A 22,206-nucleotide genomic window follows, 5' to 3' on the forward strand; every position below is an offset into this window, starting at 1 on the left:
ACGCTTTCATCAGTGGGTATATTTGTGAATGAAATTCAATCTACCATGGTCTAACTTTCGACTGTGTTGCATGTGTCAGAATCCACGTATTTTTTGGTTTTTTTACCATAGACATTTGTTTATGTCTGGGATGCGTTTTGCAAAGAACGTACATACGCTCTTCTCTTCTGACAAAAAAGCAGTCTTTACATCTTCTATGAACTTTTCCATGAACCTTAAAACCGCAATTTGGTACGATGCTTGATAGAACCGGGACTAGTAGTGCATTCTGGTAAGAAGTTGGTTTACAAAGATGATGGAATGACGAGGAAAAATTTGAAATTATCGTGCTCGAAGCTTTACTCAAAACTGAAAACATTTCAAAATACTTGTGTGCCGTCACCTGTAAGCAAAAGTAATAAGAGGTATTTTTTATATTTATTGAAGTATCTACCTATGTTAGCCTCTAATCCTTTTTTTTATATTTTATTGGATTTCAAAACTATTTAAAATATTTTCAGGTTCACATTTACGAAGTTCTTCTTATATTTATAGTTTTTTAGTATATGGCCTCAGCTGCTAAGAGTCAAAAGACCTATTGTTGAATAACTCGTCAATTGCAAAGTTTGCGTAGGTGACGTCCCAGTGAACGATTCCTGAGAAATTGGCATTCTTGATATATTCGTAGATATGCGATTTGACTGTAAATCGAACAAAGGCAACTTCAATTTCGAAATTTCGACTCAAGTCTCGTAATTTCTGGTTGGAAGTCGTAATTTCGAATTATAAAATTGTAATTTCGAGTTTAAAGTCAAAATTTCAAGATTAAAGTCGAAATTTTGAAATCAAAAACGAAGTGGCCCACAATATTCAACAAAACTGAAAATTTTCAAAAACAACATTAAAATTACAAACAGAAAAGCAGGTAATTATGGACTTTATTCTCCAGGTGGCGCGTTCGATTTTCAATTGCAAAAAAAACCTCTGGAGCCCAATTCTCGACATCATGGAATATTATATTCATACGGTTTTATATTCCCACACGAAAACTCGCATGGAATTATCGAGTGCAAATAGAATAGGTATTCCCATAGGAGAAAAAATTACGTATGTCGACTCTGCCCCACGGTCTGACAGTCTGCTAACATTGGCTTGGAACATGTTATGACAGAGGCGTCCTGATATAATTATACCAATCGTTAGGGAAATAAGGAATTCCCCAATTTGGAGGTGATCCACAGAACTATATTATAGTTCTGTGAGGTAATCAGATAATGGTTGGGAAATTAAATGTATTGAAGAATTTTGGAGAATTCGGGATTTCCTGATTCCCATAATTCATAGATGCTATTTGAAACTATGCCGTCAGATTAACCTTGTTTGTGGGGCTCGGAGACCTTCAAGTTTTCATGTTATATTTTGTGTACTGTCAGTATTTACCCTAGTCCGTGGTAATTGGTGTCTCATCATCTATTCCATTTCGTTTTTTCGTGTTCATGTTATTTTCTTTGACCTTTCGAAATTTTAAATATTCTTTCGTCAAATTTCAAAAGTGCTAAGCTAATGTTGAAAACTACGGAATTGATAGGAATGAAGATGAACATAGTGCAAATTGAATAAAAAATATATTCAATTATCTAGTAGTGATTAGAATGAGATCATCTTTCTTAGAACGAATTTTTTGTTCATTTCTTAGTAGTTTTTCAATGACAAAATACACATTTTCCGAACTAATAGTTGGGGGATTCTAGACAATTTAATTGTGAAACTGAAGAATTTGCAAAATTTCTATTGGCTGTAGCACCGTATAGAAGTAACACACTTCTATACGGTGACCATAGTGACACTTGACACTCCCGATTTGTAAATTGACAGTTTTGACGTATGAGTGAAGTGAAATGGATTTTTGTGCTTGTACCAAAATGTTTACAATTTTTGCCAGTTTAAATTCCATTTAAATTCTTTCACGAATTATTATAAATCGAATTCTTCGTAATTATGGCTTTTACTAAAACAGTCTTTATCTTTCTGACGATTCAATCCATCAATAAAGGTTATAATTCAATGTTTTTCATATGCAAACAATTTGGATATGTTCAACCCTCTTGAATTTTGCAAAATATAGATATGAAATATGATCAATTCATTTTCAGTTTTATTTCTGATATTAAGATTCTTCTGATGTATTTCTTTTCAGGTTTTGGGGAGAGAACCAAAGACCAAATGTATGACAATATTGATGGCTCATCAGGTTGCTATAGAAGATTGAATGCAACACATCAAATAGGGTGTTCTTGTAAATAATTTGCTTATTGTTGTGGATTGAAATAATTATATTGAATTTTAGCAAAGAGAGGTGGTTCCACAGGAGTAATACATGTATGTGAAACATTGGATGACTTAAATCACATTCTGTATAACGGAACAGCTCCTCCTTATATACCAGTAATGCCAGCTAGATTATTTACTATGAAGATAGTACAAAAATTGATCAACAGTAAAAAAGTATCAGGACTAGTATTACACCTGAGTAATGACACAATCAAATCTTTAGATCATTTCTCTCATGAATATCAATGCCCTAATCCCCTTTCCAGTATTGCAGATACTTGTAGTAGTAAAGGTTCAATTTGGAATCCATATGGTACAGGCCTACTATATGCAGATATACCCTTCCCAATATTCTACTTGGAAAATGAGGATGAAGTTATGAAAATTAAGAAATGTTTTGAAAAGTTCAACAATTTCTCCTATAATACTCAAGTTGATAGATCTCTATGCTCCTTAGAATTGAAAGCATTTATGTATGCAACTACAAATACACAAACTTGTAGAAGGTTCGTAGTATCATGTTAGTACATTTTTTAAATTTCAATGAGTGTATGTGTCATAGTGATGATCGGAACTTCTTTGTCGGAATTCTCACTATCCACTAACTCAATTTGCCATCAGCCTCTTTCTAATTTTTGCACTTCCCTACAGAAAACAATTCGAAGACATTTGACACTAATGGACATTTTAAATTATTTAAATATATTTGTTGAATGTGCCAAATGTTTTGCAATGAAGGGTTTCTAGTTCACCTCCATATTAAGAGCGAGGAACTTTCAGAGGAAAGAAAACATATTTCGTAAAAAAAAATTCAGAAAGATATGTAGATCATGCACAAAAGAAAACATCTATTTGAAATAACTTTTGATTACCTATGTACATATTCATGATATAATTCAAACAAATTTATTACAGAAACATTACATAAAGTTATTTATGACACCTATCAGAAAACAACTACTCCCCTGGCTAATACCACAAAAGGCGCTGGTTTATATCCGACAGGTGTCGGTGCAGAATTCTTCACTGAAGTTATTCCTGCATATGCTGTTGGCAATACAACTGCTGCAATAGATTTTCAAGCCAGGGGAGTAGTTGTTTTCTGATAGGTGTCAGTCCATTAACCTATAGTGTAGGGACTGACCTGAACGAATTGTTCTTTTAGATGATTTGATTTATAGCCAGTCTTCAAGTATGCCCACTGACTATATGTCGAGAGAAATCAATTTTTTATGGTTCCAACCTCATATACACCTTAGGCGCCTCCCTCATATTACTATAATAATATTTTAATAGAAAATATAGTCCAATTTATTATTCAAACTAATATATCGATGTTTGTTGAAAATGGTTTGAATTTTTACTAGTATTTTGGTTATTACTGGAGTTTTTTCCCAACACCAAACCGTTATTTCAACACCTCGACATGTGTTTCGATCACCACGTGATAATCTTCAAGAGAAAGGTCAGTTTGATCTGCAGATTATCACTTGGTGATCGGTGTTGGGATAAAACTCCAGTAATATTCATTACTACACCAAAGGTTCCAAACAGTGCATCACTAGTGTTTTGGTGCAAAATTGATATTTCACTCTGTATGTATGTCCATAATATCTATCAGTATGATTTAATGACAAGAAATAATTGACTAAATTATTTAATGCTAAATAATTAAATAATACAAATTTACTCTTAATGAGGCCAGATCCATAAAAAACTGGATTTTTAAAATGTTGTTATGTAGGTGGCTGTGATTTCAAATCTGAATATTGTTTTCATATTTAAAACAAGTTTTCTAAATAAACTTTATAATAATGTCGAAAATAAGGGTAGTTAATTCCTGATCAAAATTTCTATTTTTGTTCTCTCCTGTACACCGTTTGGAAATTTAGAATTTTGACATCTCATATCCAAGTTTCACGCAATGCACCAATATGAACTGTGTTTCGGGTTTTTATCTGTGTTCTGTGTTTTTATCCTCACTGGGATTAATTTCATGACGTTTCGGCAAAAGTTCCATTCGCCATCTACTGGTGATGTTTATTTGGTGTTTGGAATTACACTGACCTTACTCAAATCTACTTCTTACTATATAGATATAGATGTTGATGTTTACCTGAGTTTTCCTCTTCTTGTTTCACCTTTTCTCTCCGCAAAGAGACTTTGCCGTCGTAAAATTAATCCCATTGAGGATTAAAACGCAACCCGGATCAAAACCCGAAAAACAGTTTGGTTGTCAATCCATACAATTTCTATGACAATTTTCTAGCATGATACGTGCAATGCTGGCTACATGCATCTCTCTTTTTTTGTTTAAGATGGTCGATATCAGTACTAGGTGTGGAACGAACTTTATCCTGTATGTTACAAATATTTGTTGAATAAATAGTAAAAATTCAGATTTCAAGTTATCAGTATTTGCGAATTATCATTTTTTACTTTGATGTTGATTAATGGAGGGCGTCAGGCTGTATATACAGTTAATATCTCGTTATTAACCCTTAATCTTGTATAATATGCTTTCATTTCAAATTTTAGCCATAATTGAAAACATTTTTTCAGGCGTTCCAATATAGCTTCTAATATGAATCCGATGAAATTTTGTGATCCTCTGGGTGACAGCAATATATGGGCCAGTCTACATCCACTGGTTGAAGGTTCCAAAAGTAATGAAACCAAACCGATTAGAGATACTAGTTATATTGTAGTTGCTGCTAGAATGGATACCACTTCAATGTTTGATAGAACTTCAGGTGCTAATAGCCCCGTTACGGGAATTGTTACCTTATTAACAGTAGCAAAGTATCTTAAGCAAATTCTTGGAGTGAATGAAACAAGAGAAGGTAATCATATATACAGTTCCCTTGTACCAATGAGTTGTAAAAAACTTTCCGGTCCATGAATCACATTTGAAGAATGATACAATTTTCTACAGGAAAAAGAAACATTTTGTTCATGCTCTTCAATGGTGAAACATATGACTACATCGGATCACAAAGAATGTTGTATGATATGCTTAGAGGAGATTTTCCAATACGAGGAGTTTCAGAAGCCAATGATATCTTGCCTATAATTCATCCAGAAAATATAAGCCTATATATTGAACTCAGTCAGATGGGCAATACTAACAATGATCTTTTCGTCCATTATTTGGTAGACAATGAGGAGGTATGAATGAAATAATTTTAAAGTTTTTGGATTATGCTCGTGAAACATAAACCAATATGATGAACACTGAAGTCCATAATTAATAATATTATGATTTTGTTGTCTATTGGTTCACTTTCACATTTTCATTTAACAATTTACATTTTTTTATTTTTTCAGATCAATGAGTTTTATAACAAACTCCAAACAAATTCACGAGTGGTTAAGTTTCAAAATGTTTCAACAAGTTTACCTCCAGCATCCCTTCATACTTTTTTGAAAAATATTTCTACTTTTCCTGGACTCATTATATCTGATCACAAATCAAGTTATACGAATCATTTTTATAATTCCATCTTTGATAACTCTACCAATATTCAATATCAATATTATAATGCTTCAGATGATGATAGTCAACAAATACCAAATGACAGTTTACAGTACTTTATTGCAAACGTATCTGAAATTATAGGAAACAGTATATTTGAAGAAATAACGAAAAAGAAGTACGATGGAAATGGGACAGTTGATGTTACTTTGGTAAGTAATATTGAGAATGAATTTTACAGGTACATACAATACATCACATTTCAAGAGTCTTTGTTTCATATTTAAGCATAAAATTCACAATGTTCACCATCCAAAGAACTCAGCAGGAATATTGATATCACTATACTATAGACAAACAATGGCAACGCTACCGTTGTTATGGACATAAAGACCACAAAGGCATATAAAAAAATCAATCAAGATCACACAACTATTTGGAGAAAACCACCAAAAAAAAATAAAAGTCACGAAAAAATGCCAAAACCCAGAAATTAATTATATCTAAAGAAAAGTCCAGTTGATGCTCCAAGTTATATGGGTTACCAAAGATTCACAAACAAAACATCTCGAAGACCCATCGTCTGTGCATGTTGATCTCCATTACAGCAACTTGAAAGGTATCTTGCCAACATAATGCAACCACTAATACAACATTCGCAATCATACAACATTGTAACAATAAATGAAGCTTTAGACCCAATAGTAATGAACGAGGGCCTACCAGATCACGTAATCGAAGTCTTAGACCACCGCTTGAAAAACACACATTTCAGCTTCAACTACAGACTTTATAGACAGACAGAAGGTCATCCCCAACCTATTCATGAGTTATTTTGAAACCAAAGATTTGAACAACAGCCCGAAGAAACCCAAAATATGGTTGAGATATGTTGTGGACATTTTCATCATTCATTTCCATGGACATGCGGCATCACATCATCAGCTAACACCCTTAAAACCAGATCCTAACGGCGACAAAGACATGAAAGAACAATAAATGAAAAATATACAAAAAGCTCTTCAGCAGAATAGATATGAAAATCATACAATTCATAAAGCAACACACTAAAGAAAGAAAGAAAACAAGGAAAAATAAAGCCATCCTGCAATATGTCAAAGGAGTTACAGATAAAATAGAATGAATTCTAAAACGACACATTTCACAAACCTACGAAAACCATAAAAAATTCTTTGAACAACCCAAAAGACAAAGTCAACCTAGAAAACTAAGGCATTTATAAAATCACATGAAGATATTGCATTGGAGAATACGTTGGCCAAACAAATAGGTGAATATCAGTCAGATTAGAGGAACACTATCACTTTGCAACAACTGAACAATCTCAGGCCTATACAAACACCACCTTGATACAGGTCACAACATCGACTTCAAAAGCTACTAACAGATCGCAAGTATACATCACCAAATAACCAGGATTGGGATGCCATCAAAGTTGAGTAGATCGGCAGTCTATACGAGAGATGACGAACACTATCTCTCAGCTGCATGGAAAACCATTATTCCAAAACTAAGGCCAGTACACCACCAACAGCGAACGCAAAACCCAGTCGACCAATCAGAACATTCCCATCACCATTACAGCCTATGGTAGCATATAAATGGACAAACATTGAAAAGTACGACTTTATTTTTAAGTTCAGCTACCAAGCATAGCACATGAATATGGCAAGTGCGATCTTGCCAAAACGTCATAATAGTATAAAAGACAGGTTCCCCCATCATCTCGTTCAGAATTTAAATATAACCTCTGACTGAAGATACATCAGTCCTTTTTTAATATCCGAGATGGAAGCACATCCGAAGAAGCTGATTATAAAAAGTAAAAGATATTTTGATATTTAACACAGTTTCTGCTGCCACAGTATTTGTTAAAATTGGAAAAAAATAGATTGTGATATTTCTACCAGAAAAATAAGTGATTGAAAGTAACCTGATAGAAATCTGATATATACACGTATGCTTCAGATACCACAAAACCCATGTCTATTAGGCAGATAGAGGTTTCTACACCTACACACCTACACACCTGGAAAAAGAAACTCTCATTTTCTAAATGTGCATAAATAGACTACTGATACAAAATCTCACAATACACGATAATAAATATTTCATCACAGCGCACATAGGAAATGTCGATCACAAATAGCGTTGCCATATCCCTACCTCTCAACATCTTTATGCCTACAAATCAAGCTGTATACTTAATCTTTCACAATATTTGACATTGGCCACATATTAGTAACAAGCAGTATTTAAAAAATAAAGATGAGATGATGTAGATGCTTCGTTTTTTCAAGGTGGATGAATTACTTCACTGTTATCTGGAGGATCCCAATTGCAAAGTACATCAAGCTTTGAGGAAAGGTGGGGTAAGTGTTAGAAAATGTATTTTCAACAACATAATCATAGAATTTCCATACAGGTTGTTATTCGACTTGGGTCCCCTTCAAATTTCAAACTTTAAATACATACCTTCATTTGTGTAGCAATTTTTTGGTCTATCCGGTTCATATAATGTAGTGAAATTCAAGCTTTTTCGATATTTCCAGAATTCAAATCATAAAATATATGATTTTTTTATCATGGTCCTGTTAATCAATAGAATTAAGACAATTTTTTTTTCTCTTTTTGTACCACTGCTTCAACAAATACCCGAAATATATTAGAACAAACCTGTAATATTTCCATTGAGATTTGCGACTAAATATCTGGCTGTAAGGTTGGCCGAATATCTGGTATCCAGATAAACTGCTATCCGTTTCATCTCTACTTTCAACATATCAATGGTGTTAAATTGAACCACAAATGTATTATTGCTCTCAACTGTTTTTGAAAGGCAAGCCAAGTAAGAGGGTAGCTTTAGAGTTATTGCTCTTATATCTCAAGTCTGTCTTAATATATGTCAGGTTGATGATTTTTAAACCGTGAAATTAGGACCAGTGACATAAAACAACATGACCTTTCGTTTCTGTTGATAATAATTTGTATTCATTTTAAAAATGATGAATAAAAATTAACAATTAAATACAGGTCTTTATTTAAAATTTCAAAATTAATGATGATGGGTATGAATACCCCGTATCATAATTCTATGATAATATTCTGATAGGACAATGAAAGATGCTACAGCAAAGTGTAAATAGATTTTGAATATTTATGCAAATAACGAAAATACTGCCAAAAAAATATTCGTTTTTTTTGTTCATCTCCCATACCAAAAAAGTAAGAGTAACTTTGCCACAATTCAACTTACTCTCTATCTCATACCTATTATGAAATACCCATGCATCCTTCTATATGTCTAACGTCTAATTCATAGCTGTACTCTTTAATAAGTTATAGTTGAATAAACTGACTTTATTGACTGTGGATTCATAAAACCACTTCTAACAGAATCAGTTCAATTGTTTGTTGTTTCTCGTGTTTATTCCATGAAACAAATGTTTTTCATTGATTCTTGCAATTCTTACAGAAATTTTCAAACGGTCCTTTGAATCTATATGTTGGTGTAGACCACGTCATAAATTATGCCACCACAGTGACTGCACTTACTTTGGGGTGGTTTACCGGAGACATCGTGGGAGATGGAAATGTGAATTGCACAAATCATCCTAGAAACTATGTGAGTGGAAACATGTATGGGTAGTTCTTTTTTTTTTAACAAACATCGTAATCGTATATTGTTCATAGGTAATTTTCCATACTTAATTAGATAGAGATAAATCATATTTGTATACCATACATTCTCTACAATTACGCTCAAAAGTAATTGTCCAGAATAGTGTTCAAAATGGTATGTTTTAAAAACTATAAAATAGTGTATTTTTGAAATCTATGTTTTCTAGGCATTCAAATTTTATAATATGTCAAAGAGTATCCAACAACTGAATACAACGAAGTGTTATAAAATTACAATGAATACAACTGAGGCTATCAGTCCGGCCTTCCTTATTCCAGGTAAGCCCAGTGTTTATTATTGAATTCAGTCTGACTCAATCTATATATAATGTTATAAGATAGGCCATGTTCAAGGAATAACATCTTTTTTGAGTAGCGTTTTCATGAATGGAATTATTTAGCCGAATGACTCAACTGAGAAGGTTTTGTAGGTCTCAAAACTCATTTTTACATTTTTGTATCTTTATATATATTAATAATAATAATAATAATAATTTTATTGCAATACGATCTACAAGTGGACACAGCAAAAGTCAAACTTTCGAGAATTTAATTCTTATTTACCCTGGAATTACCAATTTTAAAATTAACAGATTTCAATGTATCATCATTGACAAATTACAGTTGAAAATTATATAAATTAAAGAGTTTTTCAAAAATATTCATGATAAACAATATTTACATAGCTATTTTTATTAATGATTTTCGTAACAAATTTCAAATTAGCCAGCAGTTAAACGAATAGTAGCATTTATGTCTCAAGTAAGAAATGACTGAACTTCTAAACTTCTTGAAGACTGTGATATTTTTAAGTTCCTTCGGTAGAGAACTATATGCTTTTATTGCCTGATAGTAAGCTCCTTTCTCATAATATGTTGAGTAATGGCTGGGAATAGCTAGTTCGTTACATTGTCTGGTGTTAATATGCATATTATTCGAATATTGACAACTATTTCTGGGAAACAGGTATGGATATTTTTTTACGAAACAGAAAAGACTTAAGAGCAAAAGTTGTAGATCTTTGTTTAAGTTTTCATGCTGCAGTCAGCACAAAAAATATAATTACTTTTTCATGCTTTGTGAATAATTTGTTACATTTTCATTCAATATAGTACCTATTATATATACTTTAATTCCACTTCCAGATTATGATTGGTCTTCTGGAGAATTTAGCTCATGGACTGAATCCACGTGGGCCGAAATGAACGTGAGAATGTTTCTGAAACCCTCGGCTGCTCACGAAAAAATGACAATAGCTATAGGATGTATATCCATGATATTTTCATTCGTCATAGTGTATTTTGTCAAGTCAAGATCTCTTATTTTATTTACACCTCTTTCAGCTACTGAATCACCCACAAATTGCTAATACATTTATATAACCATTGAAAATGATTCATTTGAAAGAAAAAGAGCTCAATGTTTTAATTAAACAGCAATTAGTACATAAAATCATTGAATTACCATATAATATCAGTTACACTCATCTTCCTGATCATGTGTTATACGTCACAAATTTTATATTGTGATATATTTCTAACTTAGTTTTCCATTCATTGTTAATTTAGTATTTACCATTTTTCTTTATTTATTGTAAAGTTTGCATGAAACGAGTATGCAGTAGATTAATTTTAATTTGTAAACGATAAAATAAAATCAATTAAATAACAATTCCCTGTTTTACATGTTCATGACACCTTGAGTAGTTGTCATCATTTTGTTAAGGATTCACCATTGTAACAAATTATTCATAATTCTGGTACGTTTAGCACCACAGGCACCACATTTTTTCAAATAAAAAAGTCTTATAATACATAACCATTGGAGGTTTCTTCAATCTGAAAGTGTTTTGATGTTAATATCCTGACTCCTAAGTATAAAAATAATTTATTTATATGTTATAAAAATGAATACATTTTCCCGAATGCATAAAGTACTATCTAAATGGTGGCATATAAACATTGGATGTCCAACGTTTGTTTGAAGGTGGTTGACAATAATTCGTGGTGCATTTCATCAGTTCGGACTTCCATTGTCTAATATGGTATAAATTGATTTGAAATCCCTGAAAGAATCTGTAAAAAATTAAACCGAGATTAGCTGAAAAATAAAAATTTTACTAAGCAAAAAACTGAAATTACAATGAAATAACATACAAGCAACAACAAAAAAAATTTAACTATTAACACGAGCTGAAAAAAATTAAAAAAATATTAGCAAGAAACTAAAATTAAAAAATATAACATTAAAAGATTCCAAACCAAGTTACTTCACGACGTTTCGATTGTTAGAATCCACAATCATCTTCGGGTGATAACTGGACTTATTCCTTCGAGATCCGACTATTTATAGGTCATTCGACTGCTTTCACCTATCCCCTCTTCCCTCTCTTCGCTTCATTGGCTTTTAGCGGGAGCTGACCGTTTGGCGGAAGTTGGTCGTGTTCCGCTTGATTGGAGGTTTCCATGTGTTACGTATCTCTATGCTAGCTTGGCTAAATGCGTTGTTGGACAACATATATGCGGCTTCTTTGAATTTTCTCCTAAACCAGTGTTCCTCCTTGTGGATGATTTCAGCTTGAGACCACTTGATGTTATATTGATGAGTCCAAACATGCTCTGCTATTCCGGATTTGCTAGTTTCTCCTCGTTGTGTGTGTTTCTTGTGCTCTGCAATGCGAATTTTCAATGGCCTCTTAGTTTCACCGATGTATAATTCTTCGCACTCGTAGGGTATCCGGTAAATGCAATTCTTGGAATCGCAGTCCGCGTTTGGTGGCCTGATTTTCGTGAGACTGCTACGGATAGTGTTCCCAGATATGAAGCAGGTTCTGATGTTATACTTGTACCCAATCCTTCTTATCCTTTCCGACAATCCTCTGATGTAGGGAAGTACAAGTACTGGTTGTGGCGGCTTTCTCTTCCTTGTGGAGCTCGTGCTGTCTTCTAGCTAAAGCCTGTTCCACCATCACTTTGGAGTAACCATTCCGTTGAAGGTTATTTTTAATGATGCCTAGTTACTTTTCGAGACCTTTCTTTGTATTACAGAAGCCGAAAGCACATGGATGCAATTTTTGAGATTTGTGTATTTTGTAACATTTTAAACCGCTTTTTTGATATGTCTCCAAGCACTTGTATGATTTCATTTAGTTTCCTGGTCCATTCTGTATCCGTATTTTTTCCTTGGCTTTTCAAATGAACCAAACTCGGTAAGATTTTGATACAATAAGTTGAACATAGTTCGATGTGGTTGTCGTCTTTCGGTATACAAGTTTGAATACCGAGTTCCGATGTCCTAACACTGTTTCTATCGTATTTGTATAAAATGTGTGTCAAATCTCTTTTTTCTTCATTCGTGAAAGCCATTTTTCGCCAAAAATTCAATGACTTGTACGATAACAAAATGTCATTGAGTGTAATAATTTGAAAGTCAAATTTATAAACATCAAAGTCAAAGCCTATTATGATAAGAATTATTTTTTTTTTAATAGGTAAAATCTGGTTCTATTCAAAACGAAATAATCCAATGTAGCGCCCATAAGAAAAAATAAAGTTGATAATGGTGGCCGGAACACGAAACGTCGCGTAGCAAATCTGAAAACATCATTATATGTAGCATTCGAATCCTTCGAAAAATAAAGCCAGAAAAAAATAACCATTTTCCGAAATTTCTGTTTTTTCTGGATATCTCCGGATATACTCGGAATTTCAGAACTTTCCCAGCGACATATTGCTAGTCAGGTAAATGCACAACTTTGCCCCAATGTAACCATCTTCGTATCTGTCATAGTTTCCGATATCATAATGGTGAGGATCGAATTTGAAACACCCCGTATAAACTGAGTGCATCTATTACTGAATTATTTCCTCCAGTGGACTGAAAAAGTAGCGATCCAAGACCTAACTGATCATTTTCTCACTAGAAGGTGAAAAATACTTACGTATTAAGGTCATGATATCATGCAATTATGTTAACATTATTCAAATTTCATGTTGTTAATCGTTCGCCAGCTGATTACGAATCGGCAAACATCTTTGAAAAATCCTTAAGGAGATAAACATTTACAGATCCGTCGGGTTATCAGTCTGAGATAAATTTCGACAGACTAGTCATGATATAGGATCGGATATCGAACTCTATGGACCTACTAGCAAAACCAGTTTTGTATGGAATTTTATCACTTTTCGTTTATAAACCACATATAGTTTAACAGTTACCTAAAACATGTTGTGATTCAATCCAGGTAAGATTTTATTTTCAGTTTTATATTGTTGATTCATAATTAATTATTCATTCGGCGTAAACATTTTCAATACATACGAGGGCAAATTGGTAAGTGATAAAGATTTGAATAGGTATATTTGCTGGATCACTATCTGAATTGAGCTGGGGGTGGTTTTAATTCAGATTGGTTCTAGACAGTACTTTCGGTGCAAAATCCTCGGTTGTGATTGACATCGCCTTCCATTGGTTCTCACTTCTCACATTTCTGAAGATTTCAGACGAAAATCGATTTTGAAACGAATATATCCCTTAATCAGATAATGTCAAGCCCAGAAAAATGTTTAGGAAACACTTTTGCGCCATTCAATTTAGTATGATCGTTTGTAACCTAGTTAAGATTTGTCACTAGATGGATCGACAAAATCATGTATTATAAGTTACCAGGGGTAGAATTCTCTAAACACAAATATAATGTGACACAAACGAAAGAGCTTATTCTAGTGAAATTTTCACTATACAATAGCTTGATCAAGCGTGGTACGTATGGACTATCCACATTATAGAAATAGCCAAGGCCATTTCCCGGAGTGCATTTACATTGATTAGGTATCTCACCCTGGATGCCTAGAATTCAATAGACGCTGCAACTCTACCCAAGCTTGCCTCATATTTTGAATATGAGTTCATTCTAGTTTTATTTCAGTTATAATTGTACCTTTAGATTTGACATTGCTAGTAATACTTATACAGGGTGATTCAAAAGTACTTTGACAAACTTCAGGAGGTGATTCCTCACAATATTCTAATAAGAATTGTCTAAATAAATAAATGTCCGGAAACGCTTCGTTTCCAAGATACAGGATGTTGAAGTTCAATTTTTATTTTCGTTTTTTTCAAATAACTTTTGAAATACTGAACTTGATTAAACGAAACTTGGTAATAGGAGGTTTTTGAGGTGTCGAATTCGAACCTGATGTTCTTATTGCTCTTACTCGTAGGGGGCGCCACCTACACGTCTTTTTCTTTTTTAAAGATTCATAACTTTTTTGGGCGTACTTCCAGCACATTTTTCAGTAAAAAAATCGATTCCTCTATCATATCTACGTAAATAAGCTACCCTTGTTACTAGCCGCTGTAAGCAACCGTTTTCTAAATATTTGGACTTGAAAACTTCAAGTTGATTATTTGATAATCGATGCATGTTGAAGTTATTACGAATCTTTTGCATTTTTTACAAGAATGCTTTAGAAATAAATTTGACGTTTGTGAGTAGTAGTTTTGGTAATTACATATTTTGTGACAGTTAGACGTTTTGTTGAAGTTTCCGTAAGTAGAAGTAGAAGACACTTATATTGAAAAAATGGATTATTTAAACAATAATGCTCATTTAGCCGATATTCATTTCGTTTATGACCTTGCGGATGGCAATGCGCGCAAAGCAAGACGTATTTACCAGGAGCGATTTCCTAATCGAGTACTGCCTTCAGCTCCAACATTTGCTAGTCTTCACCGTCGTTTGGTAGCTTTAAGAAGGCAGCTGATATTATTGGAAGACCACGAGCAGAACCCCAGAATTGGAAGAAGCTGTTTTGAACGCTCTCGAGGAGAATCCAGAAACAAGCACAAGAATAATTGCTGAAGCTGTCAATTCTACTCAGTCCACAGTTTGGAGAATTATCCACGATCAACAGTTTTATCCATACCATATTCAAAGGGTACAAGCTCTTTTGCCACGAGACTTTCCCCAACGCATTACTATGTGTCAATGGTTTTTGAGAAAATTGGCTGGAAATCCTCAATATTTAAGATATGTACTCTTCACGGACGAGGCAAACTTCTCCCGAAATGCTATCACAAACTTTCATAACAACCATGTTTGGGCTCTCGAAAATCCGCACGCAGTTAGTGAAAGGCATCATCAGTATCAATTTTCCGTAAATGTATGGGCGGCAATAATTGATAATTACTTGATAGGTCCTTTCTTTCTTTCGCTCCGACTGAATGGCGCAACTTAGAGACACTTTTTAGAAAATGAATTGCCGGGACTACTTCAGAATGTACCATTAGAAATTCGTATTCGCATGTGGTTTATGCATGATGGGGCTCCGGCCCATTTTAGCGTTGTAGCCAGAGAATTTCTTAACAAAGTATCCAAATCGATGGATCGGTAGGGGTGTAGAAGAACCTAACCAGACGTGGGCACGAAGGTCCCCAGATCTAAACCCGATAGATTTTTATTTTTGGGGACATTTGAAGTCACTAGTTTATAAGACTCCAGTAGTGAATGAGGAAGATCTAAGAAACCGAATAGTAGACGCCTGTGAAACAATAAGAAACACACCAATAATTTTTGAGCGGGTACGAGATTCAATGACTAGACGACTAACTGCATATATCTTCGCTGAAGGTGGACACTTCCAACAATTTATTTGAATACAATTTAGTTTCGTTTATTTTAGTGTATTCTACATATTCAAAATTTCCTGAAATAAAATGTTGACATTTCTTGCAAATTTTATTAAAACAAATACTGATTATGCACTCTTGATACAAAAATAACTATTTCGCTTAAGGACGTCATAAAGGAACGTACCCAACAGTAATGACCTCTTCAAACGAGTAAAACGTCAAATTCATTTCCAAAGCATTCTTGTGAAAGAAGCAAAATATTCGTTGAAGTTTTCAAGTCCAAATATTTAGAAAACAGTTGCTTACAGCGACTAGTAACAAGGGTAGCTTAATTACGTAGATATGATAGAGGAATCGATTTTTTTACTGAAAAATGTGCTAGAAGTACGCCCAAAAAAGTTATGAATCTTCAAAAAAGAAAAAGACGTGTTGGTGGCGCCCCCTACGAGTAAGAGCAATAAGAACATCAGGTTCGAATTCGACACCTCAAAAACTTCCTATTACCAAGTTTCGTTTAATTAAGTTCAGTATTTCAAAAGTTATTTGAAAAAAACGAAAATAAAACTTCAACATCTTGTATCTTGGAAACGAAGCGTTTCCGGACATTTATTTATTTGGACAATTCATATTAGAATATTGTGAAGAATCACCTCCTGAAGTTTGTCAAAGTACTTTTGAATCACCCTGTAAAATTGTAATTCAACTCTTGAGTTTTCCGGAGAAAGTTATATTTTAAAAATGGATTTCGAAAGCTCCAACCTTATTGGCGCAGTCGTAGGATAGTAGTGGTCCAAAAAGATAACCAATTTGGTGCTAATCCTTTGGAGTAGATAAGTAGAAATGATTCTGGTTCAATCTCCCACTGACAATTTTTGGGTTACTATTGGAGGAATATTTGGACCAATCAAAATATCATAAATTTTATGAGACTGATCGCTCATTTATTCCAATTTAATCGTTATCACTGATACCCGTATTACATGTCCGAAATTTATTATCTCGCTAATTTGATTTCGAATATCAATCTTCATAACGAATTATGTGAAAACAACAACCAAGAACAACCCGACGGAATGACCGCTTTTCAAACAAATCATTTGAATGCCATCCCAAAATTTTAAGGTGAACTAACTGGCTGATTTTATTGAAACATGTAACCTTATAGTAAACCAGTTTTCTAAAAGAGAAGACACAATAGCCTTCATCAACAAGCTTTTAATATCCTGCATGAAAAACAACTAGGCAGGGAGAGCACAAATTATCACCGGAGCAATAGAAATTATATCTTGGACATACCTTCGGAAATCACTTCAACAAAATGTTGACGACCAAAGAGATGATAATTCATTGTGTCGAGACCTCATACTACTCAATCGGCCAACAACAAGCAGAAAATGATCAACTATACAAGATTTTTCCATAAACACAGCATAAACCAGAAGAATGCCAAAATTTTCAAAATTCTCAACAGAACAAATCGATGACTCAGTTGATATCAACGCTACAATCATTTCCAAACTGTACATATTTTTTCATGAAACCAATTTAAAATTCATGATAAACACCGGCTCAAAAAAAATTATCAGTACGAATTTGGCTTGCACATTTTATCTGCAGCACAATCAAGGAACTATTTCCAGATACAATCAACTCACAAAATTTCCACGCATAATGTTATCAAAACTATACCTTTATCAAAAATTTTCAGAAGACACGATTTTTGCTGAAAAATTTTCATTTTTTATTTGAACCCTAAATACAATGAACTTATCGGAATCGACTTGTTTCGAAATATTGGAGCAACAAATAATTTCAAGATTTGGAAATGCCAGCAGCATACGTTATGGTTAATGATAGAAAAGCTTGAACAACAATGATAAACTCAGCAAATGAGAAATTGATTATAGATCTATTTGAACTAATCATTATCAAGCCCATCGAAATTAACGAAGTGAACAACTTTGAATATTCTAGTTGCTCAGGAAATGAAGAAATATTTTGAATAACTACGAATCATAAATTAAAAAAGTTTACGGCTGGACCAATGAGCAAAGAGAGGAGAAGAGAGATTCAAAAACTCTTTTCTGAAATCTAGCACTTTTTTCACTGTTAGCAAATTTCTCTGACGTTCAGTAATAAAGTTGGACAAAAGTGAATTTCTGCGAAAAGAAGTCGCTTATCTCAGATTTATAACTCCAGGTTAATAATTTCAAATACCAAAAAATCTGAAGGAAATTGGAGCATTCCTTGGATAACTGGGGTATTGCAAAATATTCATATAGGTCTTTGCCAAGATGATTAAATCCTTAACGAAATGATTAAAGAACAATGCTAAAGTTGCACATTCAGCTGACTGTATAGAAAGTTTCGAAAAATTACAAGAAAATTCATATCAATAATCCTATCCTGAAGTACTGAGATTTCACTAAGTCCTTAAATTTGAGCACTGATACGAGCAATTCCGCACTATCCTCCTACGCGCCAAGTACGATACAGAACAAAGGTACTCGACAACAGAAAAAGAACTCTTGGTGATCGTTTGGACAACGAAATCTTTTTACTCGTACCTCTACCGAAGAAAGTTTACTATTTATATGGATCTCAGATCACTCCAGTGGCTATTTTCGTTAAAGGAGCCCAACTCAAAATTAGTAAGATAAATACTTCACCTTGAGGAATACCTCTAGACAGTCATTTACAAAAAAAACACAATCCAATATAAACGTTTTCAAAGTCTTTGAAAGAAATTCAGTAAGACCTTTTACAATGGACCAAATCATTTCAGATAACACCTGCATTATAGGTATAAAATAGTAACAATCAAAACATCTCCATTTCGACTCAAAACACTAAATTTTGACGATTTGAAAAACACCCAAAATCAAATGGACAACGTAAAGGGACAAATTTCGAAAAGAAGAACCCATCGTTTCGTCAGGTGTTAGTTTGTGGACAATATTCTTGTACATCATTTTGATCTGTCTTGCGACATACCTGTTATACCGGGTGTCAACGAATCTATTAGACAAGTCATAATTTCTAGACTATTAGGAGAATTGAAATGAGATTTGGTATAGTTGAATGGTATGTGGAGAGGAATGTTTTCACATATTTTTCACTTTCCGGTCACTTCCGGTTTCAGCGGAAATGGCTCCGGTTCTGAATTTTTAAATGGAACACCCTGTATATTGTAACATTTTTGGATTTCTGAGACAATTCTGGATCAGAAACTGACATTTCCGGAAGTTTTTCAGCCTACTTGATTTTTTCAGAGTCACTTTTAAAATTGCATCTAGGTGGCCATGATCGGACGTAAACTAATCTATGGACCTCAGGTGATATCAGAAAATTGCAATAGCGGAGTTTTAGTGACTAGTGTGTTGAATATGAATGAGACAAGTTTACAAAATAACATTTTCGTGTCTAACTATTATTTTTCAAATGGCGACCATTTTTTGACAAGCAATTTCCGAAAAAAGGATTTTTTGACTAATCTAACGTTACTAATTTATTTGCGATTGGATCAACAAATTTAACAAATTTAACTAATAATTTCAGCGATGCACTTAGATTTTTTGCAATATCCTAAGTTCTTGAAAATTCCACTATAGTAAATTTTCAAAGTGCATCTCTCCTTGTTCAAGACACATTTCAGCTCGTTCAATTGTTTCTCTCAACACGTTTTGTAACATTTGAGGCGATATACTTCTAAATGCCTGTTGAATCCTTTCTTCTAAGATTTCGAGAGTGGCTGGGGCTGTTGCATAGTAGACCCTTTCTTTTACATATCCCCAAATGAAGAAATCTAACACAGTCAGATCCGGTGAGCGGGCAGGCCACCGTACTGGACCGTTGGTTGCAATAACTCTATTATTAAAATGCTCTATTGAAAAATCAAGTACGTCTCTGCTATTATGGGGTGGTGCTCCATCTTGCTGGAAGTAAATTTGTCGTAAAACTTCTAAAGGCATATCATTAAGATGATCCTCGATTTCATTTTGAAGAAAACTCAAGTATCTAACCCTTGTTAACTGACCTTGAAACAATATTGGACCAATTATTCTGTTTCCAACGATACCAGCCCAGACATTGACGCCAAACCTTTCTTGAAAATTGCCCTCTCTCATTGCATGTTGATTTTGTTGGGCCCAGTACCGACAATTCTGCTTATTAAACATGCCATTATTTGTAAACCGTGATTCGTCGGAAAATAGAATGAAGTTGATAAAATTTGGGTTAACTCTATGATTTTGAAGCAACCAATCACAAAATACTACTCTTCTATTGCCGTCATCAGCATACAAATGTTGATGTAACTGATATTTAAATGCTCGATATCCGTGCTTTTTCAGTATTTTTCTTGCTGATTCGTGACTTATCTGCATTTCTCTACCAATTTCTCTTAAAGAAACCGTTTTGTCAACTTCTACCATAGCAAGAACGTTAATCTCAGTCTCCTCATTTATGACAAACCTCTGTTCTTCGTCCCGATTTCCCTCTTGCCTAAAACGACTCTCAACATAGGGAAAATACTGATGAGATGGGTGTTGCCGATTGGGATATCTCTGAGCATACAACTCAGCAGCTTTCCTTGAATTTCTGTGGCATTCTCCAAAAAATAACAACATATCCACTTTTTCACTTTGAGTATACATTATTTCGACGAAAAATTAAACTAAAATTAACGAAAATCAAGAGAAACTTCTACTTTCTGCTCATAAAGCTTATGTCACTGTCATAATCTAGGTGAGCGTTTTGTTCTCCAAAGTGGACTTGATGGAAATAACCGCAAAATATTATGCATCATTCCTATCCATGGCACCCTTGACAAAAGTAAATGAATTTGTATCGAGTATTTTCCTCAGTAATATTTAATTTATGTTCTTATTTGTAATCCAATCGCAAATAAATTAGTATCGTTAGATTTGTCAAAAAATCCTTTTTTCGGAAAGGGCTTGTCAAAAAATGGTCGCCATTTGAAAAATAATAGTTAGACACGAAAATGTTATTTTGTAAACTTGTCTCATTCATATTCAACACACTAGTCACCAAAACTCCGCTATTGCAATTTTCTGATATCACCTGAGGTCCATAGATTAGTTTACGTCCGATCATGGCCACCTAGATGCAATTTTAAAAGTGACTCTGAAAAAATCAAGTAGGCTGAAAAACTTCCGGAAATGTCAGTTTCTGATCCAGAATTGTCTCAGAAATCCAAAAATGTTACAATATACAGGGTGTTCCATTTAAAAATTCAGAACCGGAGCCATTTCCGCTGAAACCGGAACAGACCGGAAAGTGAAAAATATGTGAAAACATTCCTCTCCACATACCATTTATCTGTACCAAATCTCGTTTTGATACACCTAATAGTCTAGAAGTTATGACTTGTCTAATAGATTCGTTGACACCCGGTATAGCTACGATACAACATACCTGATCTTAGTTTAACTAATGAAGGAACTTAGACTGCCCAAAAGAACCAGATAGGATCTCGATACAAAAAATCAGGGCACGCTCACTGGTTTCACTGATACGGAAATAACTGAATTTAATTAAACACATCACTGTCAACAACGGTTATATGGTAGATATTATTGACTTTATTATTTCCAAAACACTGAGAAAACAATACATATTTACCATGTCTATCTCACTTCAAGAAACGAAAATAAGCTTCATAGGACATTGACAATATCATCGCTTGTTTTTTGACAGAACAGACATTAACGTGGCTCACCAGACTGATAATAATTTAAGCAAAATTATTAACAATAAAATTAATAACCACATTTCCACATTTGCAAACCAAGTTTTTACAGAGGGATATGAATTCAACCAAAACTATGAAGTGTTACATTTCGAAGAGAAAGGTTTGAAACTCAAACTTTTGGCATGCTTAGAAATTAATGGGTTTAAGAATTCTAAAAGTTTACTGAGTGATCAAATAGAATTGAATTCTTCACATCATTATTAGTACCTAACTACTTAGGTAGAAGGACGTATGATCCAAAGTGTTTATTATACGAAGTACAAATTAAGTAGAATTTAGTTAGTATGAAAACGCTTGAAGAAGCTATTATATA

General features: G+C 33.7%; 2 protein-coding genes and 1 long non-coding RNA gene across 4 annotated transcripts in view; 2 read left to right on the top strand and 1 right to left on the bottom strand.

Moving 5' to 3' along the window:
* The first annotated feature begins 1,846 nt into the window (after positions 1-1,846).
* Nct (Nicastrin) lies at positions 1,847-11,305 on the top strand. Of its 2 annotated transcripts, none has more exons than XR_012467510.1 (10): positions 1,847-2,032; positions 2,177-2,275; positions 2,327-2,816; positions 4,873-5,153; positions 5,246-5,478; positions 5,638-5,997; positions 8,107-8,178; positions 9,282-9,431; positions 9,500-9,602; positions 9,655-9,766. XR_012467510.1 is itself a non-coding variant. In XM_023162860.2 (10 exons), exons 1-10 carry the CDS (start codon positions 1,978-1,980, stop codon positions 10,854-10,856), a joined length of 2,076 nt encoding a protein of 691 aa, XP_023018628.2. In that variant the 5' UTR covers positions 1,848-1,977; the 3' UTR covers positions 10,857-11,305. The 2 variants fall into 2 exon arrangements, 1 of the variants encoding a protein (XP_023018628.2); XM_023162860.2 differs by lacking the exon at positions 9,500-9,602 and adding an exon at positions 10,633-11,305 and having other exon boundaries at positions 1,848-2,032.
* Positions 10,783-21,726, bottom strand: LOC141485883 (uncharacterized). The gene is made up of 2 exons (XR_012467511.1): positions 21,557-21,726; positions 10,783-11,562 (listed from the first exon to the last, which is right to left on the bottom strand). It is a non-coding gene; the product is annotated as an uncharacterized lncRNA (long non-coding RNA).
* Positions 13,554-22,206, top strand: part of LOC111516264 (prostatic acid phosphatase) — a 99,803-nt gene continuing 91,150 nt past the window's right edge. The window contains exon 1 of the mRNA XM_074183476.1: positions 13,554-13,730. The gene's annotated coding sequence lies outside the window, so the exon portion shown is untranslated. The remainder of the gene's footprint in view (positions 13,731-22,206) is intronic.

This window comes from Leptinotarsa decemlineata, unplaced genomic scaffold, assembly GCF_025532065.1.
Source record: "Leptinotarsa decemlineata unplaced genomic scaffold, Ldec_3_MD MMD2_tig00026340_RagTag_RagTag, whole genome shotgun sequence".
Lineage (NCBI taxonomy): Eukaryota > Metazoa > Arthropoda > Insecta > Coleoptera > Chrysomelidae > Leptinotarsa > Leptinotarsa decemlineata.

Bases quoted from the DNA above. Each gene is read 5' to 3' on its own strand.
- Nct (XM_023162860.2), top strand. From the start codon at position 1,978: ATGGCTTTTACTAAAACAGTCTTTATCTTTCTGACGATTCAATCCATC. The intron at 5,479-5,637 runs GTATGAATGAAA...TTATTTTTTCAG, and splicing joins ATTTGGTAGACAATGAGGAG to ATCAATGAGTTTTATAACAA. The intron at 9,432-9,654 runs GTGAGTGGAAAC...TATGTTTTCTAG, and splicing joins CAAATCATCCTAGAAACTAT to GCATTCAAATTTTATAATAT.